The 21643-nt window shown below is 46.6% G+C and overlaps 1 protein-coding gene across 1 annotated transcript; it reads right to left on the bottom strand.

The window, feature by feature from the left end:
• Positions 1-9821: 9821 nt before the first annotated feature.
• BPIFA2 (BPI fold containing family A member 2) lies at positions 9822-21359 on the bottom strand. The gene is made up of 8 exons (XM_017884094.1): positions 21203-21359; positions 18347-18491; positions 17253-17360; positions 15861-16013; positions 13310-13391; positions 11613-11676; positions 10687-10764; positions 9822-10010 (listed from the first exon to the last, which is right to left on the bottom strand). The coding sequence occupies exons 1-7, from the start codon at positions 21357-21359 to the stop codon at positions 10724-10726; spliced, it is 750 nt and encodes a 249-aa protein (XP_017739583.1). The 3' UTR covers positions 9822-10010; positions 10687-10723.
• Between the last annotated feature and the right edge of the window lie 284 nt (positions 21360-21643).

Here is a 21643-nt window from a genome sequence, read left to right as displayed (position 1 = left end):
TCAAGAGAAGACAAATCTTGCCCAAGGTCCTAGAGCTAGTGTATAATAGAATCAGGATTTGAATCTAGTTCTACCTTCTATGAAAGCTTGTAACCTTCACACTACATCACAATTTCCTCCTTTTAGAGCAGAGCTGTGGCTTCCTTGTGGGGTAGGGGTAACTGTTCTCTATCTTACTGAAGAGGTTTGTTCCTTGAAGACTTGAGAACAGATATGCTCAACCATTTGAAAGGTTGGGACCCCACTAAAGCCTTAATTGCAAAGATGTCTTAAAACACGTGCATGGTTTGAATGCATGTGTCCCTCCAAAATTCGTATGTTGGAACTTAAACCCCAAAGCAGTGGTATTAAGAGGTGGGGCCTGTTGGGAATCAATTAAGTCATAAAGGTTCTGTACTCATGCATAGGACAGTGTCCGTATAAAGGTGGCCTCAGATAGCTGCCTAGCCCCTCCACTTCTCGTTTGCCGTGGGAGGACATAACATTTGTCCCTTTTTGCTCTTTTGTCCTTTCTTGTGATTGCAGTGAGAAGGTGTCATCTTGGAAGCAGAGAGAAAGCCTTTACCAGACACCAACTCTGCTGGCATTTTGATCTTGGACTTCCAGCCTCCAGAACTGTGAGACGTAAATTTCTATTATTTATAAATTGCTCAGTCTAAGATATTTTGTTATTGCAGCAGGAACAGGCTGTACTTTTTTGATGGTGGGAACAGGTCTTGCCCTCTTCCCCTCTCAGTCCCTCCAGTCCCTGCAACAAGTGTAGCAGGAACACATTCCTTGCATGCTGAGGTTGCAGAGGCACTGCCTAGGTCATCTCTGAATTGCTCAGCACAGGCTTGGCTCAGCTAGATACTCAACAACCTCCCTATTTTTTTTTGAAAATGCATTTTTTTTTTCTTGCATGCACTAACACAGAAGTAAGTCACATCTAACAAATAGACTTCTGTCAAATTTTGGCATCTCTTTTCAGTTTTTTTCTCCGTTCCACTTTTTTGCATCATTGTGATTTCAGCTAAGCAAATTCTTAGATCTGTATTTCCACCCAGCTGGAAACTACAGTTATTTTTCCATTTTTAAAAAATGCCCAGAAAACAAGTCTGTTGAGTTGGTGTAACAATTGACTCCCCTAATTTGAGAACTTTGCCTTTTCCAGTGTGATGAAATTTATTCTACTCGCATTCACAGAGCAAATATTTATAGTAAAGGTTTCCATCTGCTGGCAAAGATGTAGTGAAATATGTACACGCTATCATCGTAGTGTAAACAGAAAGATCCAGTTTGGTAAATATTTCATGATGTGTTCCTGGGGTCACAAAATGTTCCAAGGCATAGAGTTAACAGTTTGGATCCTGAAATGTTATCCTGTATGAATCAAGCAAACATTGGAGAGATCCATATGAATGGGCAGCATTGATTTAACTGAATAAAGGCTTCAAAAGAGCCTGCACTAGAGTTGAGTGCTTTACTCTCTGGATAACTTCATGTCCACTTAGGTTGTGCCTTCATTCTTCCCACATATCCCCTTGTGGTAGATGTCCCTCTCCCTCCCAAAGCATCCTCCTCTTCCCCAAAGCCTCCTTCATGGGACATCACCACCTCCAGGAAGCCCTCACCACATCCCCATTTTTAAGTTCTGGGCTTGGTGAGAAAGAAGCCAGAGCTGGCCCCAGGGAGGCTCACAGAGGGGAAACTCCCCCACTCCACACTGGCCACATCGGTCATCAGTGGGTCCTGGTGATCTTGGCCCTACTCCCTCCACAGCCTGGCGCCATGCACCTAGAAGCCATGCGTTTGGTCCATAGTCCATCAATTTTGTCCTCCATTATCTGTCTCTGGTTAACAGAAAATAATGCAGGTCTCCCATACCCCCTAATCCTGGTTTGCTAGAGTTTTCCTGCTTACTCACCCATTCAGCTGCCCAGAGATGGTGTCTGTGTACAGTCAAGAAGAGGCTCATTCATTTATTCGCTCGTTCATTCATTCATTCATTCATCATGGGTTATTTGCTAGCACCTTTGCTAGGCACTGGAGCTGTTGAGGAATGAAGCACCTGCCCTCAGGCAGATAGGCAGAGGGGTGAACGAGAAGCGTGGAAGCCACGCTGTTAAGAACTGATGATTTTTGAGTGTTCTCTCTGCATTGGACGCTGGTGACAAGGTAGCTTGGTTAGACCTGCATGTCGAGAAATACAGTGTCTCATTTTTGGAAACATTAAGGAGCAGTCCCCGCTCAGCTGGGTGGTGACTCCTGAGCAGTGGAGGATTTAACCGGCAGGTGAGGGAGAAGGAAAGGTGTCCTAGGTGGTTGGGACAGCATGGACTAAGGCTTGGCACTGACCCGAGTTAGTTACTGCCCAAAAGAAGCCCCGACTTTTGAGCACCTCCTTGTGTATTTTCTGTGGGATTGGATTGCCACAAATTATAGGCAGTAAGGAAAATTCCCATCCTTCATCTTTTGCTAGCGGGAAAAGCTATGGAGGAGATGAACTTCCGATTAAACGCCATTTTGCCTCTGACCAGCCATGTGGCCTCAGGCAAGTCACTTCACCTCTCTGACCCTGAGTTGCCACACCTAACCAAAGACTCATTCACTGGATCACTGAGTAAAAATCCGAATTCAATGAGATAAAGGTGTATGAGGTCCACTACAGGATTTTTTTCCCCACCTGACCACTTCCGCAGGTTTTAAAATTTAATACATTGTAATCAAATAGTAGCAGCAGTAAATAAACACTTTGAAAAACAAGCAAATATCCCCTTGTATCTGGAAGAATACTAAGTCAAAGTATTCTACATGATAGAAGGGAGACAACTGCCAATGTCCATAGTTAGACAATTCAAGGACATCTTGGAAATTTCTTTTTGTTCTTTTCTTTTTTTTTTCTTTTTCTTTTCTTTTCTTTCCTTTTCTTTTTTTTCTTTTCTTTTCTTTTCTTTTCTTTTCTTTCCTTTTCTTTTCTCTCACCCTCCCTTCCTTCCTTCCTTCCTTCCTTCCTTCCTTCCTTCCTTCCTTCCTTCCTTCCTTCCTTCCTTTCTTCCTCCCTTCCTTTGGCACAGTCTCACTCTGTCACCCAGGTTATAGTGCAGTGGTACGATCTCAGCTCACTGCAACCTCTGCCTCCCGGGTTCAAGCGATCCTTCTGCCTCAGCCTCCCAAGTCGCTGGGATTACAGACATGCGCCACCTTGCCCGGCTAGTTTTTGTATCTTTAGTAGAGACAGAGTTTCACCATGTTGGCCAGGCTGGTCTCGAACTCCTGGCCTCAAGTGATCCGCCCACCTCAGCCTCCCAAAGTGCTGGGATTACAGGTGTGAGCCACTGCGCCCAGCCCAACTTGGACATTTCTTTTTTTTTTTTTTTTTTTTTCAGACAGAGTCTCGCTCTGCCTCCCAGGCTGGAGTGCAATGGCCGGATCTCAGCTCACTGCAAGCCCTGCCTCCTGGGTTTACGCCATTCTCCTGCCTCAGCCTCCCAAGTAGCTGGGAGCTATAGGTTGCCCGCCACCGTTGGCCCGTGTATTTTTTTGTATTTTTTAGTAGAGACGGGGTTTCACGTGTTAGCCAGGGATGGTCTTTGATTCTCCTGACCTCGGTGATCCCGCCCGGTCTCGGCCTCCCAAGTGCTTGGGATTTACAGGCTTGAGCACACCGCGCCTGGCCCAACTTGGACATTTCTAAAGCCATTTCCAAAAAATCAATGGCGACAGGTTGGGACACAGCTACTTCAAAGGGTAAAATGTCTATATCTACATTGGTTTTTATTAACAGAGATCAAGTTGTACCTGTATAGCATGACATTCTTGTCTTTAGCTTTAAAAGAAAAAAAGCCTTTTCCATTGGCACCAGTTTGAAATATTTCCAAAATAAGGCTCCCTTAAAATGGATTAGTACAGTACTTATTCATATGACAGAGTTCATCCACGTAGTAAAAAGACAAATACAGGCTGGGCACGGTGGCTCACACCTGTAATTCCAGCACTTTGGGAGGTCAAGGCAGGTGGATCATGAGGTCAGGAGATCGAGACCATCCTGGCCAACAGGTGAAACGCCATCTCTACTAAAAATACAAAACTTAGCTGGGTGTGGTGGCGTGTGCCTGTAATCCCAGCTACTCAGAAGGCTAAGGCAGCAGAATTGCTTGAACCTGGGAGGAGAAGGTTGCAGTGAGCCGAGATGGCGCCCCTGCACTCCAGTCTGGTGACAGAGCAAGACTCCATCTCAAAAAAAAAAAAAGAAAAAAAAAAAGAAAAGACAAATACAGGGCTTCGTGGGCTTTGTTTGTTTGTTTGTTTGGTTAATTGTACAAAATGAGAGAGAAATACTCACAAGCATGATCTGTTTAACAACTGTTTAACTCTTAGGTACATCAGAATGCAAAATATAGAATGCCCTAAAAGAGACTGACCAACAGGCATATGAAATTGCAGTGAAGCCTGGGATCAGCTCAGTTCCTGCTGTCCCTTCAGCATTCCTATGAGGAGGTCTTTCTCTCCTCCTGGAGCACAGACCTTCGACCTAATAGAAAGGAACCTCAGAAAGGCAAGGCATTCTGATAAAACACTCCTCCAGCCTTTATATGGGACATTTTATTTTTAATTTAAAAGGATCAACCGGCCTTGGTCCGCCTTAGGAAGGGAGGTATCACTTAGGTGAAGATATCTGGGGAAACTTTAAATACCTAGCTGCCTCTTCGCATTTAAATCAGATTGACTTCAGCGGTTCTTACAAAGAATTCCGCATACCTATTCAGAGCAGTCACTCGAGTTTTGGTTCTCTTTTACATAGCTGCATTTGGAGACACTCTATGTACATAAAGGCATGTTTAGAAAAAGAGAAACACGGCCGGGCGCGGTGGCTCAGGCCTGTAATCCCAGCACTATGGGAGGCCGAGGCGGCGGATCACTTGAAGTCAGGAGTTCGAGACCAGTCTGGCCAACATGGTGAAACCCTGTCTCTACTAAAAATACAAAAAATTAGCCAGGCATGGTGGTGGGCGCCTATAACTCCAGTCTGGGCAACAGAGCAAGACTCTAGTCTCAAAACCAAAAACAAAACAAACAAAAAAACCCCCACTTATACCTGGAACAGATATTCTTTCAAATAACTTAGTCTTGTTGGTCAAGGCCGTTCCCAGATATCACTGCCTGTTAGCAGGGGGTTCCCAGATATCACTGCCTGTTGGCAGGCGGTTCCCAGATATCACTGGCTGTTAGCAGGAGGTTCCCAGATATCACTGCCTGTTAGCAGGGGGTTCCCAGAGATCACTGGCTGTTAGCGGGGGGTTCCCAGAGATCACTGCCTGTTAGCGGGGGGTTCCCAGAGATCACTGCCTGTTAGCGGGGAGTTCCCAGAGATCACTGCCTGTTAGCAGAGAGTTCCCAGATATCACTGGCTGTTAGCGGAGAGTTCCCAGATATCACTGGCTGTTAGCAGGGGGTTCACAGATATCACTGAGTGTCAGCGGGGGGTTCCCAGAGCTGCTGTAGAGACGGTGTTTCTGGTGGAGGGTGTCCAGGTTCTTGGCATCTTGAACAAAGAATTGGACAAAACGCACAAATAAAGCAAGAAAGGAATGAAGAAATTTATTGAAAAGAAAGTGCACTCCACAGTGTGGGAGCAGAGCGGAACACAGGGGCTCAAAGGCCCTATTACAGAGTTTTTGTGAGTTAAAAAACCCTGTACTTGGGGTACGCCCTGTGTAAATGAAGAGGATGAAGTAAAGTTACCAAGTCATTTACTCAGTGTAGGCCCTGTGGAGAGGGTATTTCCTGTCCTAGCTGAAGTGTGCATTGGCCTTGCGTTCCCTGCCTCCAGACCCTATTTTCCTGCCTCATCAGGGCTAATGGGTAGTGTGCTTTGGTCAGTAAAGGTGAGCAGTGCCGTTCTGGAACCTTCCCGCCCGTCTGCTCATCCTTGCTCATCTGAACATAGCGGTCAATTAGATGAATCCACACTTGCCGCAAAGGACAGAGTGCAATCTGAATTTCCCATCTTGGTATTTGATTGGAAGATTAGTTGGTCCAGCTGATGTTTTAACAGATATTGTTAATAGGTCATCTGAATGGGAGCTGTCTCTAATCAAGGAAGTTCCTTCTGGTGCCTCTTTTAATTTATCTTTGGCTCCATGGACATATTTCCCCAGTACCATCCTGTGGGAGCTCCTGCAGGGCCTTTCCAGACACGCACCACCTTCGGGCACAGCTCCTCAGCGACCCCGTGATCTCCCTGCTGGCTCTGCATCCCTTCCTTGCCATTCCTCGAGGGCTTGAGACACCGCAGGGTCATGGGAGCAGGGTCACTGTGGCAAAGACAGGTGGCCACTCGGGCTGGCTGGGGTCAGAGAAGGGTTTGTGTGCTTCCTGAATGTCAGTGGGAACCACAAAAGGAGTCCCTCTGGGGTATCTAAAATGTAGAGGAGGGGTAGGGGACGGGGTTCTTTCTCCCCAGGTCCTAAAACACAGATGGCAAAGTCCTTCACAGATATGGTCACCCACAAATTGGCTAACCCGGGCTCCCCAGCTGCAAGGGTGGAGAATCCTGAGGCTGTGCCCCAGGGTCCTGGCCCTCACTGTCCTCAGCCCATACCAGTTGCCTACTACAGGGTTTCTTAACACTAGTGACATTTTAGGTTGGATGCTTCCATTGTGAGGGCTGTCCTGTGTACTGTGGAATGGTTAGCACCACCCCTGGCCTCTGCTCACATGCTCTCCTGGAGTAGCACACACCTCATCCATTTGTGACAACTGAAAATATTGCCAGTGTGAAAGGAAGATATCTTGGGATCCCCAAATCACTAAGCTAAAAGGAAAATTTGAGCTGGAAACTGCTGAGGGCAAACCTGCCTCCCATTCTATTCAAAGTCCCTCTGCTCACTGAAATAGATGCATATTGTGACTGCCTCCTTTGGAAAGGCTAATCAGAAACTCCAAAGAATGGAACCATTTGTCTCACCTACCTATGATCTCGAAGCTCCTTCCCTGCTTTGAGTTGTCTCGTTTTTCCCGGTTTTCCGGACAGAACCAATGTACTTTTTACATATATTGATTGATATCTCATATATCCCTAAAATGAATAAAACCAAGCTGTGCCCCGATCACCTTGGGCGCATGTTGTCAGGGCCTTCTGAGGCTGTCATAGGCGCACATCCTCAACGTTGGTAAAATAAACTTTCTAAATTAACTGAGACCTGTCTCAAATTTTCAGGGTTCATATCAGGCATTACCAACTGTTCCCTGGAGGGCAAAGTCATCATCAGTCTAATACAGTGTCTGGCATGTAGTAGAAACTTAACAAATGTCTATTCTTTCCTTCCCTCTTCAGTTATGGAAGAAACATTAACTTTTGTTGTCAGAGTAGGAAGAACTTTCGGGGATATGGAAACAGGGCTCCGAGAGGGGAAGTTGGCTGCCTAATGGTCACACAGCATGTGACTGGAAGAATGAATTAGGTACAATGTAGACAAAGCAGACTTAGCAAAAATACACCAACATAGTGGTTTAAATAAGCAAGTTCATTCCTTTCTCCCTTAAGAGCCCAGAGCTGAGTGGTCTGGGGCTGCTGGAGCAGCTGTGGTGTTCTCAACACAGGGCTTCCACCTCTGGGTCCAGGGCAGTTGCTCCAATTGCTCCCATTTCTAACTGCAGAGGAGGGAGAATGCCAGGAGGAAGTTGAGGGAATCCCCTTCCTTTTAAAGCACAAAGTGGAATTTGCATAATTAGTTCTGCTTATATGCCATTGGCCAGACCTTAGTCACATGGCCACAGTTAGCTGCAAGGGAGGCTGGGAGATGTATAGTCTCTGGCTGGGGTCCATATGTCTAGCCAAATCTTGGGGAGAGAAGAATGCACACTGGGAGTTAGTTAGCAGTCCTCCCTCATAGAGACAAGGTAGAAACTCAAGATCTCCTTGGGCCACGATTCTTCTACCATATTTTTATCGGTCAGTCAACAAACTTGAGCATGGCAGTTGTAACAGTAGTTTCAGGGTGTAGAGGCCAACATTCATCTTGTGCTTATTTGATATGAGGCCCTGGTTAAACACTTTCCACTCACTGACTCCTCATTTAATCCTCACAAGCCTAGTGAGGCAGATTTTCTATTAATTCCATTTGACAGGTGAGAAAGCTGAGGTTAAGTAACTTGCCCAAGGTCACACTGCTAGAAAGTGGCAGGGACTGACTTGAACTCAGATCTGCCTAAGTCCTCAGTTTCACCCTGTGTCAAGCAACTCGCAGTCATAACCAGAGCTGAGGTCTTCAGCAGAGAGGCTCAGGAGGAGATTCAGCTTGCTGGTCCAAGGCGCTCTAGGCAACTTCAAGGAATCAAAGGGCCCCCGTAGGCCACCTGACTCCGTGAGACTGCCTTCATCAGAGAGGAAGCCCTCGAGTGAATTAGCAGCTGGGTGCAGGCTTCTGTGTGGCCTTGGCCTCTCTGAGTTTGAGTTTCTCGTGGAGACAAGAGCCTTCCCTGCCTCCTAGAGTTGTGCAGAGTAATGAGATGGCTGCTTGGCAAAATTGGCAAAGGTTCCTGGGGCTGGGTTCCTTACTGGAAAGGAGAGCCTGCTGGGATCACGAGGCGACAGCGTGCATTAGGGTGTGGCCCGTGTTGCATCTCTGCTGAGGCCAACGCGATTGTGGGAACGGGCAGTGTCCTGCCCCTTCTAGAACAAAGGAAGAGCCAAGGGTCCACACATGGGGGAGAAGAACAGCACCCACAGCACCTCATCTGTCCTGGGCCAGGGAAGTGGAGCCTGCTGGAGACTGGCAAGAGTAGTGGCCAAAGTGTCTGGAAGCCAGGATGTCACCTCTCTGAGCCTCTGGGCCCTCTTTATGCCTCGGTGTCTTCATTTGTAGTAAATCCAGGGGTCTTACAGCTGTGGATTCAAAGCCCGGCTCTGCCCCCTTGCTCACTGTGTGACCCGGAGGAGTCACTTTGCTTCCGTCAGCCTCAGAGTTCTCTGTCAAATGGGTGTGATAATGGCTCTCCTGGTGCATGGGTGTGGTAAGGAATCAATAGAGCCCGCATGCCGCACAAAGGCAGCCCCCCATGACGCGTTGTTGTGAGCAGTGTGATGCTGTCTCTGCCACAGCCTGGTGCAGCATGGGCCGAGCTGCATTCTGGGGTGTGGATGGAGGGGCCTTGGGTGGAGGGAGAAGCTGGTCTCCATAGGATAGGTGAGCATCCCAGGGTTCTCGACCTCACTAGGGAAGCTGGACCTCCAGGCAGCCTGGCAGGTGGGTGCACAGGCTCTCAGGTGATGGGAGGGGTGGGTGAGGGCGCTACAGACTGAGAACTCTCAGGACCACCTGGAAAAGACATCTCTGCTCCAGTGGGGCCCCTAGAGGCTAGTGGGGCCAACAGGGCAGGTGGAGATGGGGCCACAGGCCTCTGAGCCTGCATCACTGTGCCTTATACTCTTGACTCCAGTCAGGCTAGGTGTCCCCTGATTCTCCAAGAATCCTCAGGGCCCTTGGAGAGGAATGGAGGAAAGCGCTGGGTGGGACTATTCCCAGAATGTGACTTTCCAGTTCCCACTGCCTGTCTGGCACAGAGTAGGTGCTCACTACATACCTGTTGAGTGCGTGAATGGATAGATCGGGGTCTGCCATCGCCACAGACTGCCTGTGAGACTTGGGCTAGTTTGTTGCCTCTCTGTGTCTCCGTGGCCCCCTTTATAGAACCAGGAGATGGGGCTGGATATTCTCGCTGAGCCTTCTAGCTCTGGATCCAGGTCTCTCCCACCCTAGTTGCAGTCCCCAAGCTCCCTCCCCAATTCCCACCAACAAATCCCAAATGGAGGGAACACAACTAACCACACAGAAGGGTGCAGAAATGGGCCTTTATTGCCAGGGGCAGGAGAGTATGTGTAGAAACTGCTGTTCTGACTGTGAGCAGGAGGGGCATCTGGGAAGGTCCTTCTGGTGGGACTTAGGCTTTCATGCTGGTTAGGTGGTGGCAGCAGCTTCCCAGAGGGAGATGCTATAAGGGGGTGGGGCAAGCCACTGGGAACCAATCTGGAATGAGACCACAGGGGGTTAGGACATTTGCAACTAGGCTGCCCTTATACCCATCTGTCATCCACTGGGCACTTGATGGGACCCAAGTTGACCTGGCTCCGGTGTCCCAGCTCTTTCCCACAATACCCCATGTGGTTTAAGTCCTGGGAAGAAGAAACTGGCACTTGTGGTTTGGGGTCTTTCATTGGCACCTAGCACTGACTCCTCTACACTCCCCTCACCATCCTTCAGAACAATGGCAGATGTGAAAAGATTGATTGCAGGCCACCACTGGAGCCAGGTTCAGGGCCCAATATGTGATCAGAATCATGGATCCATTTGAGACCAAGGTTAGGGCTCAGTCTGTGACCAAGACTAAGGCTCAGTCAATAACTGGCATCAAAGCTCGGTCTGTGACTAGGATCCAGGTTCAGTCTAGGGCCAGAATCATAGTTCAGTGATTAAGGCTCAGTGTTTAGAGTGTGACCAGATTCAGGCCCTAGCCTGGGCCAGAATCATAGTTCAGTGATTAAGGCTCAGTGTTTAGAATGTGACCAGATTCAGGCCCTAGCCAGCGCTCAGTCTATGACTGAGATGAAGGCACGGTCTTCTAACACAAAAAGAAGGGAAGCCACACTTGGCTTTTCTTCACCATAGGCCCCTGTGCATTGGGGCTCAGAGCCTGGCTCCTCACCAGCAGGCATCACAGTGGTCCTCGTCATTCATCCTCTTCAGATGTGGGTTTGCAGCTGGGTTTCCTGCTGAAGATTATCTGAAACCAAATCAATAGCAGGTCTTAGTGTCTGTCTCTGGAAAATTGAATAGAGACCAGACTCCAAAAAATGCCGCTCTCCGGCAGGTCACCTGACAGCTGTGGGACCCCAGGGATGTCACTACACCTCTCTGAGCTTCAGTTTGTTCATCTGTAGAGTGGATACAATGACTGTACCCACCCCACAGGGTTGTTGCAAGGATCCAGTGAGATAGTGTGTACGGAGCACCAAGTGACTGCCTAAGGGACTGGACTTGCGGCTATTTCCTTTCTTCTTCTTTTTTTTTCTTTTTAATTTTTTTTTTGAGATGGGGGGTCTCACTCTGTCACCCAGGCTGGAGTGCAGTGGCATGATGTCGGCTCACTGCAATGTTCGCCTCCCAGGCTCAAGCAATCCTCCCGCCTCAGCCTCCTGAGTAGCTGGGACTACAGGTGCATGCCACACACCTGGCTCATTTTTGTATTTTTTTTGTAGAGGTGGGATTTCACCGTGTCACCCAGGCTGGTCTCAAACTCCTGATCTGCCCACCTCAGCCTCCCAAAGTGCTGGGATTACAGGTATGAGCCACCGTTCCTGGCTGATTTGTGGCTATATTCATAGAAGGGTCACCTCCAGGGTCTTGACACCTTTACTTACTCCATTTCTCCCCAGCAACCTCAGCCATGCCTGTAGACCCAAAAGCCAAAGAGACCCCCCACGTGCCTGTGGAGGGGAAGCCACAGCTCCCAATTTGCTTAGGACAGTGGGTTCTTCTGCTTCTCCAGGGTCTCCTGACCAGAACTGCTTATGCGGTGGGCACAGAGCTCCAGGCCTGCCTCGGAAGGTCCCCACTTCCCCACTGACTTACCAATGATCTGCTGAATGAATTCCACATCCAGGGAGTGGAGGAAGATGCGGATCAGTGGGCATATCTGACAGCCGGAGAGAGGAGGAAGAGGACGGTCAGGAGAAGGAGGAAGAACAGACCATTCTCCTCCGCTGGAAACAAACTGCTCGCCTGCTCGCCACCCACAGAGGAGCTCGTTTCTAGGGATCTTAGGACCTTTAAACTTTAGGATTTTATTTTGTTTTATTGTTTTTTTTTTTTTTTTTTTGAGACGGGGTCTCACTGTCTTGCCCAGGCTGGAATGCAGTGGTACAATCTCTGCTCACTGCAACCTCCGCCTCCTGGGTTCAAGTGATTCACCTGCCTCAGTCTCCCAAGAGACTGGGACATGTGCCTGTAAACCCCAGGGACATGGAAACTCCTTTCTAACTACAGACAGAGCCACATGGATCATCACTTAGAATCCCACATCCGACCAGTGGCTCACCCCAGGGCCTCATGAGATTCTCAGCAGAGACCTTATACGTTCACTCATTCAACCCATATTTACAGAGCACCAACTATGTACCAGGAACCTAGCTGGGCCCTGGTACCGAATGAGCGAAGTACAAACATCCCCTAACCTGGCATCTAAACATGCATGACTAATTTTTGTGTTTTTAGTAGAGACAGGGCTCCACCATGTTGGCCAGGCTGGTCTTGAACTCCTGACCTCAAGTGATCTGCCCACCTTGACCTTCCAAAGAGCTGGGATTACAGGCAAGCCACCGCGCCTGGCCTGAACTTTAGAATTTTAGAACAATGGGATCCCAGCAGTCTTAAATCTGGAAACCCTAGGGTGTTAGAATCCTAAAACCTTAGAATACTAGAATTCTAGGACCTCAGAAATCTACATTCTAGAGTGTTGACATCCCCATGTTGTTAAGCTTTGGAACCCTGGAATTTTAAAGGGACAAATGGTGCCCTGAGGCATTTGCCCTGAGGTTGTAGAGCAGAGTATCTCATGCTGTTGTGTGTACGCAGTTCCCTGCAGATTGCAATTCAGCAGGTCTGGGGTGGGGCCTGAGATTCCACATTCCTATCAAGCGCCCAGCCGAGGCTGAAGCTGGTGGAGGACCACACTTGGAATATAAATAAACTCCGGTTCAGTGAGTCACAGAGCCATCCGAAGGATTTTTCTTTTATAAACCCACATTCCTGGGTCCCCTTCCAGAATGACTGATTTAGACTGTCTGCAACTGTGGGCCTAGGAATCCTGCACATTGTACCTATGGTTCTGGATGATGCATAGATGGAAAAAAAAAATTAAAACTATTTTATAAGTCTGTGTTTAGTTTTTCCATTGATTGTATGATATGTGATATTAATTTTCTATTTGTGATAGGGATACAAAGTTTTATTTTTAAAAATAAACGCTTCTAAAGAAATGTATTTAAGTAAAATTGTGTCGAAGATGTTAGCTGCAAAAGCATATTGGTAGTGAATGGATATGTTGAGTGGCTCAAGTTTGGGTCCTGGCAATTTCAGCTGATGTCAGGCCTCTGTTCTCCCCTGCTACCCCCCAGGCTGATTAGTAGAGGAGGAAGTTCCAGCTGACCTCCCAAGGAGAAGCTTTCACCTCTAAAGGAAAAGTGCCCAGAGGATACAGCCAGGCCTGCAAATTCCCCAAAATGCCACGACCAGGCCTGGATCTGGGCCCCAAGGAGTAGGAGACCTACCTCCTTCTGCACCAGGAAGGATATGGTGCTTTTCAGTGTGTTGGTCACTCTATTCACGACATTGTTGATGATTTGGCTGTGGCTGCAAACACAAGGAACTGTTAAAGCCTAGTCAAGTGGGCAAGAGATGGGGGAAACTGCCAAGAAGCTAGGGGGGAGACACTATGGAGTCAGATAAACCCCAGGGACATGGAAACTCCTTTCTAACTACAGACAGAGCCACATGGATCGTCACTTAGAATCCCACATCTGACCAGCGGCTCACCCCAGGGCCTCATGAGATTCTCAGCACAGAGACCTTATTCGTTCGTTCATTCAACCCATATTTACAGAGCACCAACTATGCACCAGGAACCTAGCTGGGCCCTGGTACCGAATGAGCGAAGTACAAACATCCCCTAACCTGGTACCTAAACATTAACGGTCCAAACATACCCTAATGTGGTACCTAAACAATTCTTGCCAAGGTTGGCTCCTCCCACCTTCAACTCTCAGTATAACCGCCACCTCCTCAGGGCAGCCCTCCCTGACTACTTATCTAAGAGAGTGCTTTGCTCTGTGCAGGACTCATATTTCCCTGGAGCGTTCTTTACTGATGGACTGAATTTGGGTTAGATTTGATCCAAAGTGCAAAGAAAAGCCCTGAGAAGATTCGGAGCTGTAGAGCGGTGTCATTTCACAGATGTGGACACAGAACCAGGGCAGCTTAGCTTTCCCTTAGGTAAGCTCTGCAAGAACAGGGACCTTGTTTGTCATTACCAATCAGTTCTCCAGAGCCCAGAATGGTGCCTGCTCAATACACTTTTTTTTTTTTTTCTTTTTTGAGACAAGGTCTTGCTCTGTCACCCAGACTGGAGTGCAGTGGCACGATCTCGGCTCATTGCAACCTCTGCCTCCTGGGTTCAAGCAGTGCTTGTGCCTCAGCGTCCCAAGTAGCTGGGATTACAGGCACTCGCCACCAACCCTGGCTAATTTTTGTATTTTTAGTAGTGATGGAGTTTTGCCATGTTGGCCAAGCTGGTCTTGAACTCCTGACCTCAAGTGATCCGCCCACCTCAGCCTCCAAAAGTGCTGGGATTACCAGTGTGGAGCCACCGTGCCCAGTCTCAATATATTTTTGGCTGAAAGAATGAAAGAAGTGAACATGCAATTAAATATACATTGAGAACTTGTGACAAGTGCTTTAAAGGTAAGAGTAGACTCTTACGAGAGAGAATAGGAGGAGCCCTGTGAAGGCCCTGCAGGATGCAGCAGTTCATTGAAGCAGAGTGAGAAGAAGGTGCTCTAGGCAGCCAGAGTATCCCATGCAAAGGTCTTGAGCTGGGAAAGAGCCTATCTGAGGCACGGCATAAAGGCCACTGTATCTGGGCACAGTGAGTAAGGGGAGGGTGCAGGGATACAAGGGTGGGGCCAGATCAAACAGAGCCTACATGACCATGGGGAGTACTTGGGATTGAACCACAAGTGCAAAGAAAGGCCCTGGAAGGATCTGGAGCTGCAGAGTGGTGCCATCTCACAGATGTGGGCACAGACCCAGTGCAGCCAGACTCCGGTCTCTGAATTTACATCCCGGCCTTTGCAACTCACATCAGGCTATGGAAACCTTTGGTTTTCAGGGTTCTTTGGGCAACCTGTGTTCAGATCCCTCAGTGCAGGGCAAGTGGAGTGTCCTCTGCTCATGGCCATCGGGGCTGAGAGCTGAGGACCCAGCCTTGCTCCTGGCCAAGGCCAAGTAGCCCCAGCCCTCAGCTTCTGGGTCGCTCTTCCTCTCCCAGTCATCGGCCAGTGTCACTCTTTTTCCCTCCACCCTCTTGCCTGAGTCAGACCTGCTCTTTCAAGCACAGAGCTTAAGATGTAGATTTTGTGGATTAAAAGGGATCAATGATTTAAATGGGGAGGATTAAGTTTTCAAGATCTCCTTTCAGGAAATTTCCACTGTGTGGAGAACAATTTGGGGACAATCTGAAATTAGAGCCCATGGCAGGCACTTACTCTCCCCTCTCCTTCCTTCTGGAGGCAAGAAGGTAAATATAATTTTATTATTATTATTATTGAGGGACATTACATAACAATAAAGGGGACAATTCTCCAAGAAGTCATAACAATCCTAATGTGCATGCACCTAACAACAGAGCTCCAAACGGTATGAAGCAGAAACTGACAGAGTGGAAAAGTGAAATGAACAAATTAATGATTACAGTGGGGGGCTCAACACTCCAGTCTCAGTAATGGAGAGAACCAGCCAGGAGAGAGGCAGCATGTTCCAGGCTGCATGCTAAATATTTGTATTTTCTTATCTGGTCATCTCAGAAGCCTATGAGTAGTTATTATGAACACCCCCAGTTTACAGATGTGAAAACAGGCTTAGAGGATCAAGTTGGTGATAAAGTTACAAGTTAGTGGCAGAGCTGATGTTTAAACCAAGGTCAACATGACCCCAGAGCTTGAACACTTTCACCACGAGGCCTCCTCTTATGTATAGGACTAGAGCTGAAATTAGGGGTCCTCAAGTTCCCTGAGAGCCCAACTCTGCTAAGATGACGGGACTTACTTGTCCAGCAAGGAAAGTGAGATGCTGGTTGGGTCACTGGCGCATTCTCCCAGGACGGCAACAGACTGATGTGTCTGGGGATCAGTTTCAATGCTGACTGCAGTCAGGAGGTCCAAGGAAGCTTGCAGGTTGATAATCTGGCCAGTGATGGGCCTGTAGGAAGTAAGATGCACAGTGAACAGAGTCTAGAAGGTCCTGCCTGTTGCCCAGTTGGGTTCCTCCACCTGTGTGGACATAAGTCAGAATGTCTATGTGTAATGTCAACATAGCCCAGGTAATGTCAACATGGCCCAGGTAATATCAACATGGTCCATATCCTCTGTGAAATTTACATGTTTATATGAGGGACTTCTTCTCCTGGCCACTTGGGTTTAGGTCGTATGAATTTTTTATACAACATTACACCAATAGGTAAAATAATAATAGTTAATATTTATTGACAACAATTTATGTGTAGGTACTTTAAAATGTATTTTACCTGGATTTGTTTATTACTCTCCCTATTTTCTGAATGAGGAAACCTTGGTACAGAGAGGTTAAGTAACTTTCCCAAGATCTCATAGCTAAATGATGGATGGCACCATTAGTGCATGTAGTTTACAGAAGTGCTTTCACACATGCTCCTTTCTTGTCTATCTCCTTTAAAATTAAAATTTTTAAATTTTCGTGAGACAGGGTCTCACTGTGTCACCCAGGCTGGAGTGCACTGGTGCAATCAGGGCTCACTGCAGCCTCGACCTCTCGGGCTCAAGCAATCCTCCTGCCTCAGCCTCCCAAGTAGCTGGGACTGCAGGCGTGCACCGCCACACCTGGTTAATTTTTGTATTTTTTGTAGAGACAGGGTTTTGTCATATTGTCCAGGCTGGTCACGAACTCCTGAGCTCAAGCGATCCTCTCACCTCAGCTTCCCAAATTGCTGGGATTACAGGTATAAGCCACCACTCTCAGCTAAAATTAAAAGAGTTTAAACTTATATTTTGCACACACACACTTTATTATACAGTGTGTATTGCTGTATGAATTTTTCTGTAATGGTCACTGCAATTTAGAGAGAATCTTGAGAGACAAAATAATGCCGGAGGAAATTTTGCCAAGGAATAATAAATGTTTGTTTTCTCAACTTTTCAAATTTTAAAACTAGATAAATGTCATGATTTCAAAACTACATTCAATGGAGCATTATTTTTAAAAGACCCTTGGTTATGGCTAGAGTTCTCTAGAGCATTTTAAGGATTGAGATCTTAGACCCAGAAGGGTCCTCTCACTCACAGACTGGGAAACTGAAGCCCAAGGTCACCTAGTAGCGGAAGGAGGTGCCCGATTCCCAGGTTGGGCATCCATCGGCCAGGTTGCACTGCCTTTCCCAAATCTCAGATTCTAGCGCATACTCACAAGGCCGCAGTGACATTCGCGGTGACGGGGAAGCTCAGGTTAAGGCCTTTGCCATCATCGATTGGTTCAGCTTTGACATCCAGGATGAGGGAGTCGCTGATTTTCAACCTGTGTAAAACCCATAATTCACCCATGTCACTCCTTGTAACAGCCACTTGCCAAGCACTTCCCTGAGCTAAGCGTTTGGGCCTCGTCAGCCTTGCCTTCTTTAGTCTTCACTGTAGCCCTGTTCAGAGGTTTGATTCTCTCCATTTTATGGCACAGCACACCGAGGCTCAAGGCTGGTATGATTTTTCCCCCAGATCTCCAGGGGAGTAAGTGCCAGAGGCAGATTTTGAGACCAGAACTGTCTGACTTTAAAAGTTCATGAGTGGGGCCGGGCACGGTGGCTCACGCCTGTCATCCCAGCACTTTGGGAGGCAGAGGCGGGCGGATCACCTGAGGTCGGGAGTTCGAGACCAGCCTGTCCAACAGGGAGAAACCCCATCTCTACTAAATATACAAAATCAGCTGGGTGTGGTGGTGCATGCCTGTAATCCCAGCTACTCAGAAGGCTGAGGCAGGAGAATCGCTTGAACCCGGGAGGCAAGGTTATGGTGAGCCAAGATCGTGCCATTGTACTCCAGCCTGGGCAACAAGAGCGAAACCTCGTCTCAAAATAATAATAATAATAATAATAATAACATAAAAAATTTATGAGTGGATCCACTGCCTGGGGTTATGTGGTGAAGACTCCAGTTTCCCTTCCTCTAAAGGGATCTGGGCTTTTAACCCCGGTTATATATGGAAAAGAAAAGTTTTATTCCTTGGAAAGGGACTTTGTGTACCAGCAAACAGGTAGAGGTAAGGATGAATATAACCTTCACCCTGACCCTGAAATTAAAGAACATGGAAGCCCAAACCCGTAAGACACCCAGATTGACCTTGTAGCCCTGCCTCTAATTTACTCAAGCTCTGGTGGGTCTGACCTCGCTCAGACCACCTTGGCTCTGTGGGAGGGGAATGAGGCTTGTCTTCATCTTAAACTTACCTCCTCAAAGATATGTTTTCCCTTTTCTTAGAGCAAAGATCTCCACCCTGAAGCACCAACTCACCCCAAAGTGTTCGTATTAGTTGGAAGCAGCTTAGAAATGACATTGTTCCGCAATTTCTCAGGTTCCTGGGCCTTCTGCTTGGCCAGTTGCCAGGCACTGGATTTCTGAAGCACCCCTAGGTCGACCTTCAGTTTCTCAAGGACATCTGCCAAAAACAATCGCCATTTTGTGTCACGCACCCCTTACGAAGTAGCCACGATGCTCCAGGTACCGGGTAAGACTGTTTGCCTATGTTATTTCATTTAATCTTTATAACAACTCAGTGAGGTAGATATTGTCATTGTCTGCTTTTTTACAGCTAAGGAAATAAAGGCTCAAGATGGTTAAGAAGTGTGTCTAGCCACACAGCCAGGGAGCTCTTTTTCCTTCATGCTGCCTCCGTACTGTTAATAATATATTCTGATTATTTGTCAACAGAGCAATCAACCAATTGGCCAGGCGATTGATATTGATTGTACGCCAGCGTCTAGGAGTGACTTATGGGTCTATTGTGTTAAGTGAGATGCTCACGTGAGTTTGAAAAACTAGAAAGAATGAGAGAATACACTCAAGAAATGAAAAATCTAGAATCAAGGAGAAAAAATGGCTCCAATCCATGAAACTGGCAAATGAGAGTCCCAGAATGATAGCTTTGCAGCAGGCCCACAAAGCAATGATTCTTTTTTTTTTTTTTTATTTTACTTTAAGTTCCAGGATACATGTGCAGAATGTGCAGGTTTGTTACATAGGTATACATGTGCCATGGTAGTGAGCTGCACCTATCAACCCGTCATCTAGGTTTCAAGCCCCACATACATTAGGTATTTGTCCTAATTCTCTCCCTCTCCTTGCCCCTGAGCCCCCAAAAGGCCCCAGTGTGTGTTGTTCCCCTCCCTGCATCCATGTGTTCTCATTGTTAAACTCCCATTTATGAGTGAGAACATGCGGTGTTTGGTTTTTTGTTCCTGTGTTAGTTTGCTGAGGTATGATGCCTTCCGAGCTTTGCATCCATGTTCCTCCTACAAAGAGCATCATCTACCGTCTGCCGTTTTTATGGCGCCATAGTATTCTCGACTGTGTATATTGTATACATTTCTCTGGTTTTCCAGTCCTGAGCATTCGATGGGCATTTGCGGATTGGTACTTCATGTCTTTCTTATTGTAAATAGCTGCTGCAGTTAATGGACATATTTGTTGCTACATGTGTCTGGTTACAGCTAGAATGAGTATTATGCTCTGTTGGGTTATTATCTATCTAGTAATGGATGCTTGAGGTCACGATGGGTCAAATGGTATTTCTGGTTTTAGATCCTTGAGGAATAGCCACACTGTCTTCCTTAATGGTTGAACTAATTTACAGTCCCACCAATAGGGTAAAAGTGTTCCTATATTTCCACAGCCTTGCCAGTATCTATTGTTTCCTGACTTTTTAATAATTGCCATTCTTACTGGTGTGAGATGGTATTTCATTGTGGTTTTGATTTGCATTTCTCTAATGATCAGTGATGATGAGCTTTTTTCCCTATGTTTGTTGACCACATAAATGTCTTCTTTTGAGAAGTGTCTGTTCATATCCTTTGCACAATTTCTGATGGGGTTGTTTGTTCTTTTCTTGTAAGTTTGTTTAAGTTTCTTGTAGATTCTGGATATTAGACCTTTGTCAGATGGGTAGAGTGCAAAAATGTTCTCCCATTCTACAGATTGCCTGTTCACTCTAATGCTAGTTTCTTTTGCTGTGCAGAAGCTTTTCAGTTTAATTAGATCCCATTTGTCAATTTTCCATGCTCATGGATAGGAAGAATCAATATCATGAAAATGGCCATACTGCCCAAAGTAACTTACAGATTCAATCTGTTCCCATTGAACTACCATTGACTTTCTTCACAGAATTAGAAAAATCTACTTTAAATTTCATATGGAATCAAAAAAGAGCCCATATAGCAAGACGATCCTAAGCAAAAAGAACAAAACTGGAGGCATCATGCTACCTGGCTTCAAACTATACTACAAGGATACAGTAAGCAAAACAGCAGGTCACTGGTACCAAAACAGACATATAGATCAATGGAACAGAACAGAGACTTCAGAAATAACACCACACATCTACAACCATCTGATCTTCAACAAACCTCACAAAAGCAAGCAGTGGGGAAAGGATTCCCTATTTGATAAATGGTTCTGGGAAAACTGGCTAGCCATATGCAGAAAACTGAAACTGGACCCTTTCCTTACATCTTATTCAAAAGTTAACTCAAGATGGTTTAAAGACATAAATGTAAAACCCAAAACCATAAAAACCCTAGAAGGAAACGTAGGCAATACCATTCAAGACAAAGACATGGGCAAAAACTTCATGACACCAAAAGCATGAAGAAAGAAAAGAAAGAAAGCAGTAATTCTTATAGGGGGAGGAGGGCAAAGTGTCTTTATGATAGGTCTCTGGAGAACTTAGAGGAGTGCAAAGTGAAATAAGTTATAGCTTTTCATCTGTGAGACAGGCAGAACATTTAAAGTTGTCCAGACCCACTGCTGGAAAAGGGGTGGGAAAAAAGGCACTCTCGTAGACTGTTGGAGACAGTGTTAACATAGGAGATTATTTGTCAACAGCATAGTTTTTGAACTTTTGAAATCCCACTTGTAGGAATTTATCTTATGCACATATTGGCAAACGTTTATCAGGATATAATATATAAAAGGATATTCATTGTGGCATTGCTTGTTTCTAGAAAGATAAACGAATGAGCCAGGAATTGAATAGCCACTTTTCTCAGTAAGCCACCCATAAAGAGTAGCCACTGGTGGCAGCCTCTGGTAATGCAGGCATAGTGTTTAGGAGGCTAATTTAGGTGACACTGTTCATAACCCTCATTGATTTACCTTTAAGAGTATTGTCAACTGTCTCAAGTCCATCCTGAAGAATAGGTTTCAGCTCATCCACGACATTGCTTAGGTCACTGCCAAGATTGCCAAGAAGAGACTCGGAGGTCCCAGTGAGCACGCCACATAGGAGAGCAAGTTTCCAAAGCTGAAGCATCTTTTGTCTTGACACCTGGACAGTCATGGGAAGAACAAAGTGAGAATTGTCCAGAGGGAAATGGTCTCTTCAGTGAGTTCCCATCACTCTTAACATTTAACATTCCATTAAGATAGATGTAGTTATTTCCTGTTTTACAAATGGGCAACCAAGGTCAGAAAGCTACAGCAACTTGCCTGGAGACACACAGCCAGTGAGTGAAGGAGCTGGGATTTGAAAAGTCAGGCTTGACTCCAAGCCCATACTCTTGGTTCCTTTTCATACGCTGTCTTCTCTGCCTAAAA

This window comes from Rhinopithecus bieti, unplaced genomic scaffold (assembly GCF_001698545.2).
Source record: "Rhinopithecus bieti isolate Rb0 unplaced genomic scaffold, ASM169854v2 scaffold_14455, whole genome shotgun sequence".
Classification (NCBI taxonomy): domain Eukaryota; kingdom Metazoa; phylum Chordata; class Mammalia; order Primates; family Cercopithecidae; genus Rhinopithecus; species Rhinopithecus bieti.
This window is presented reverse-complemented; position numbering and strand designations above follow the sequence as displayed.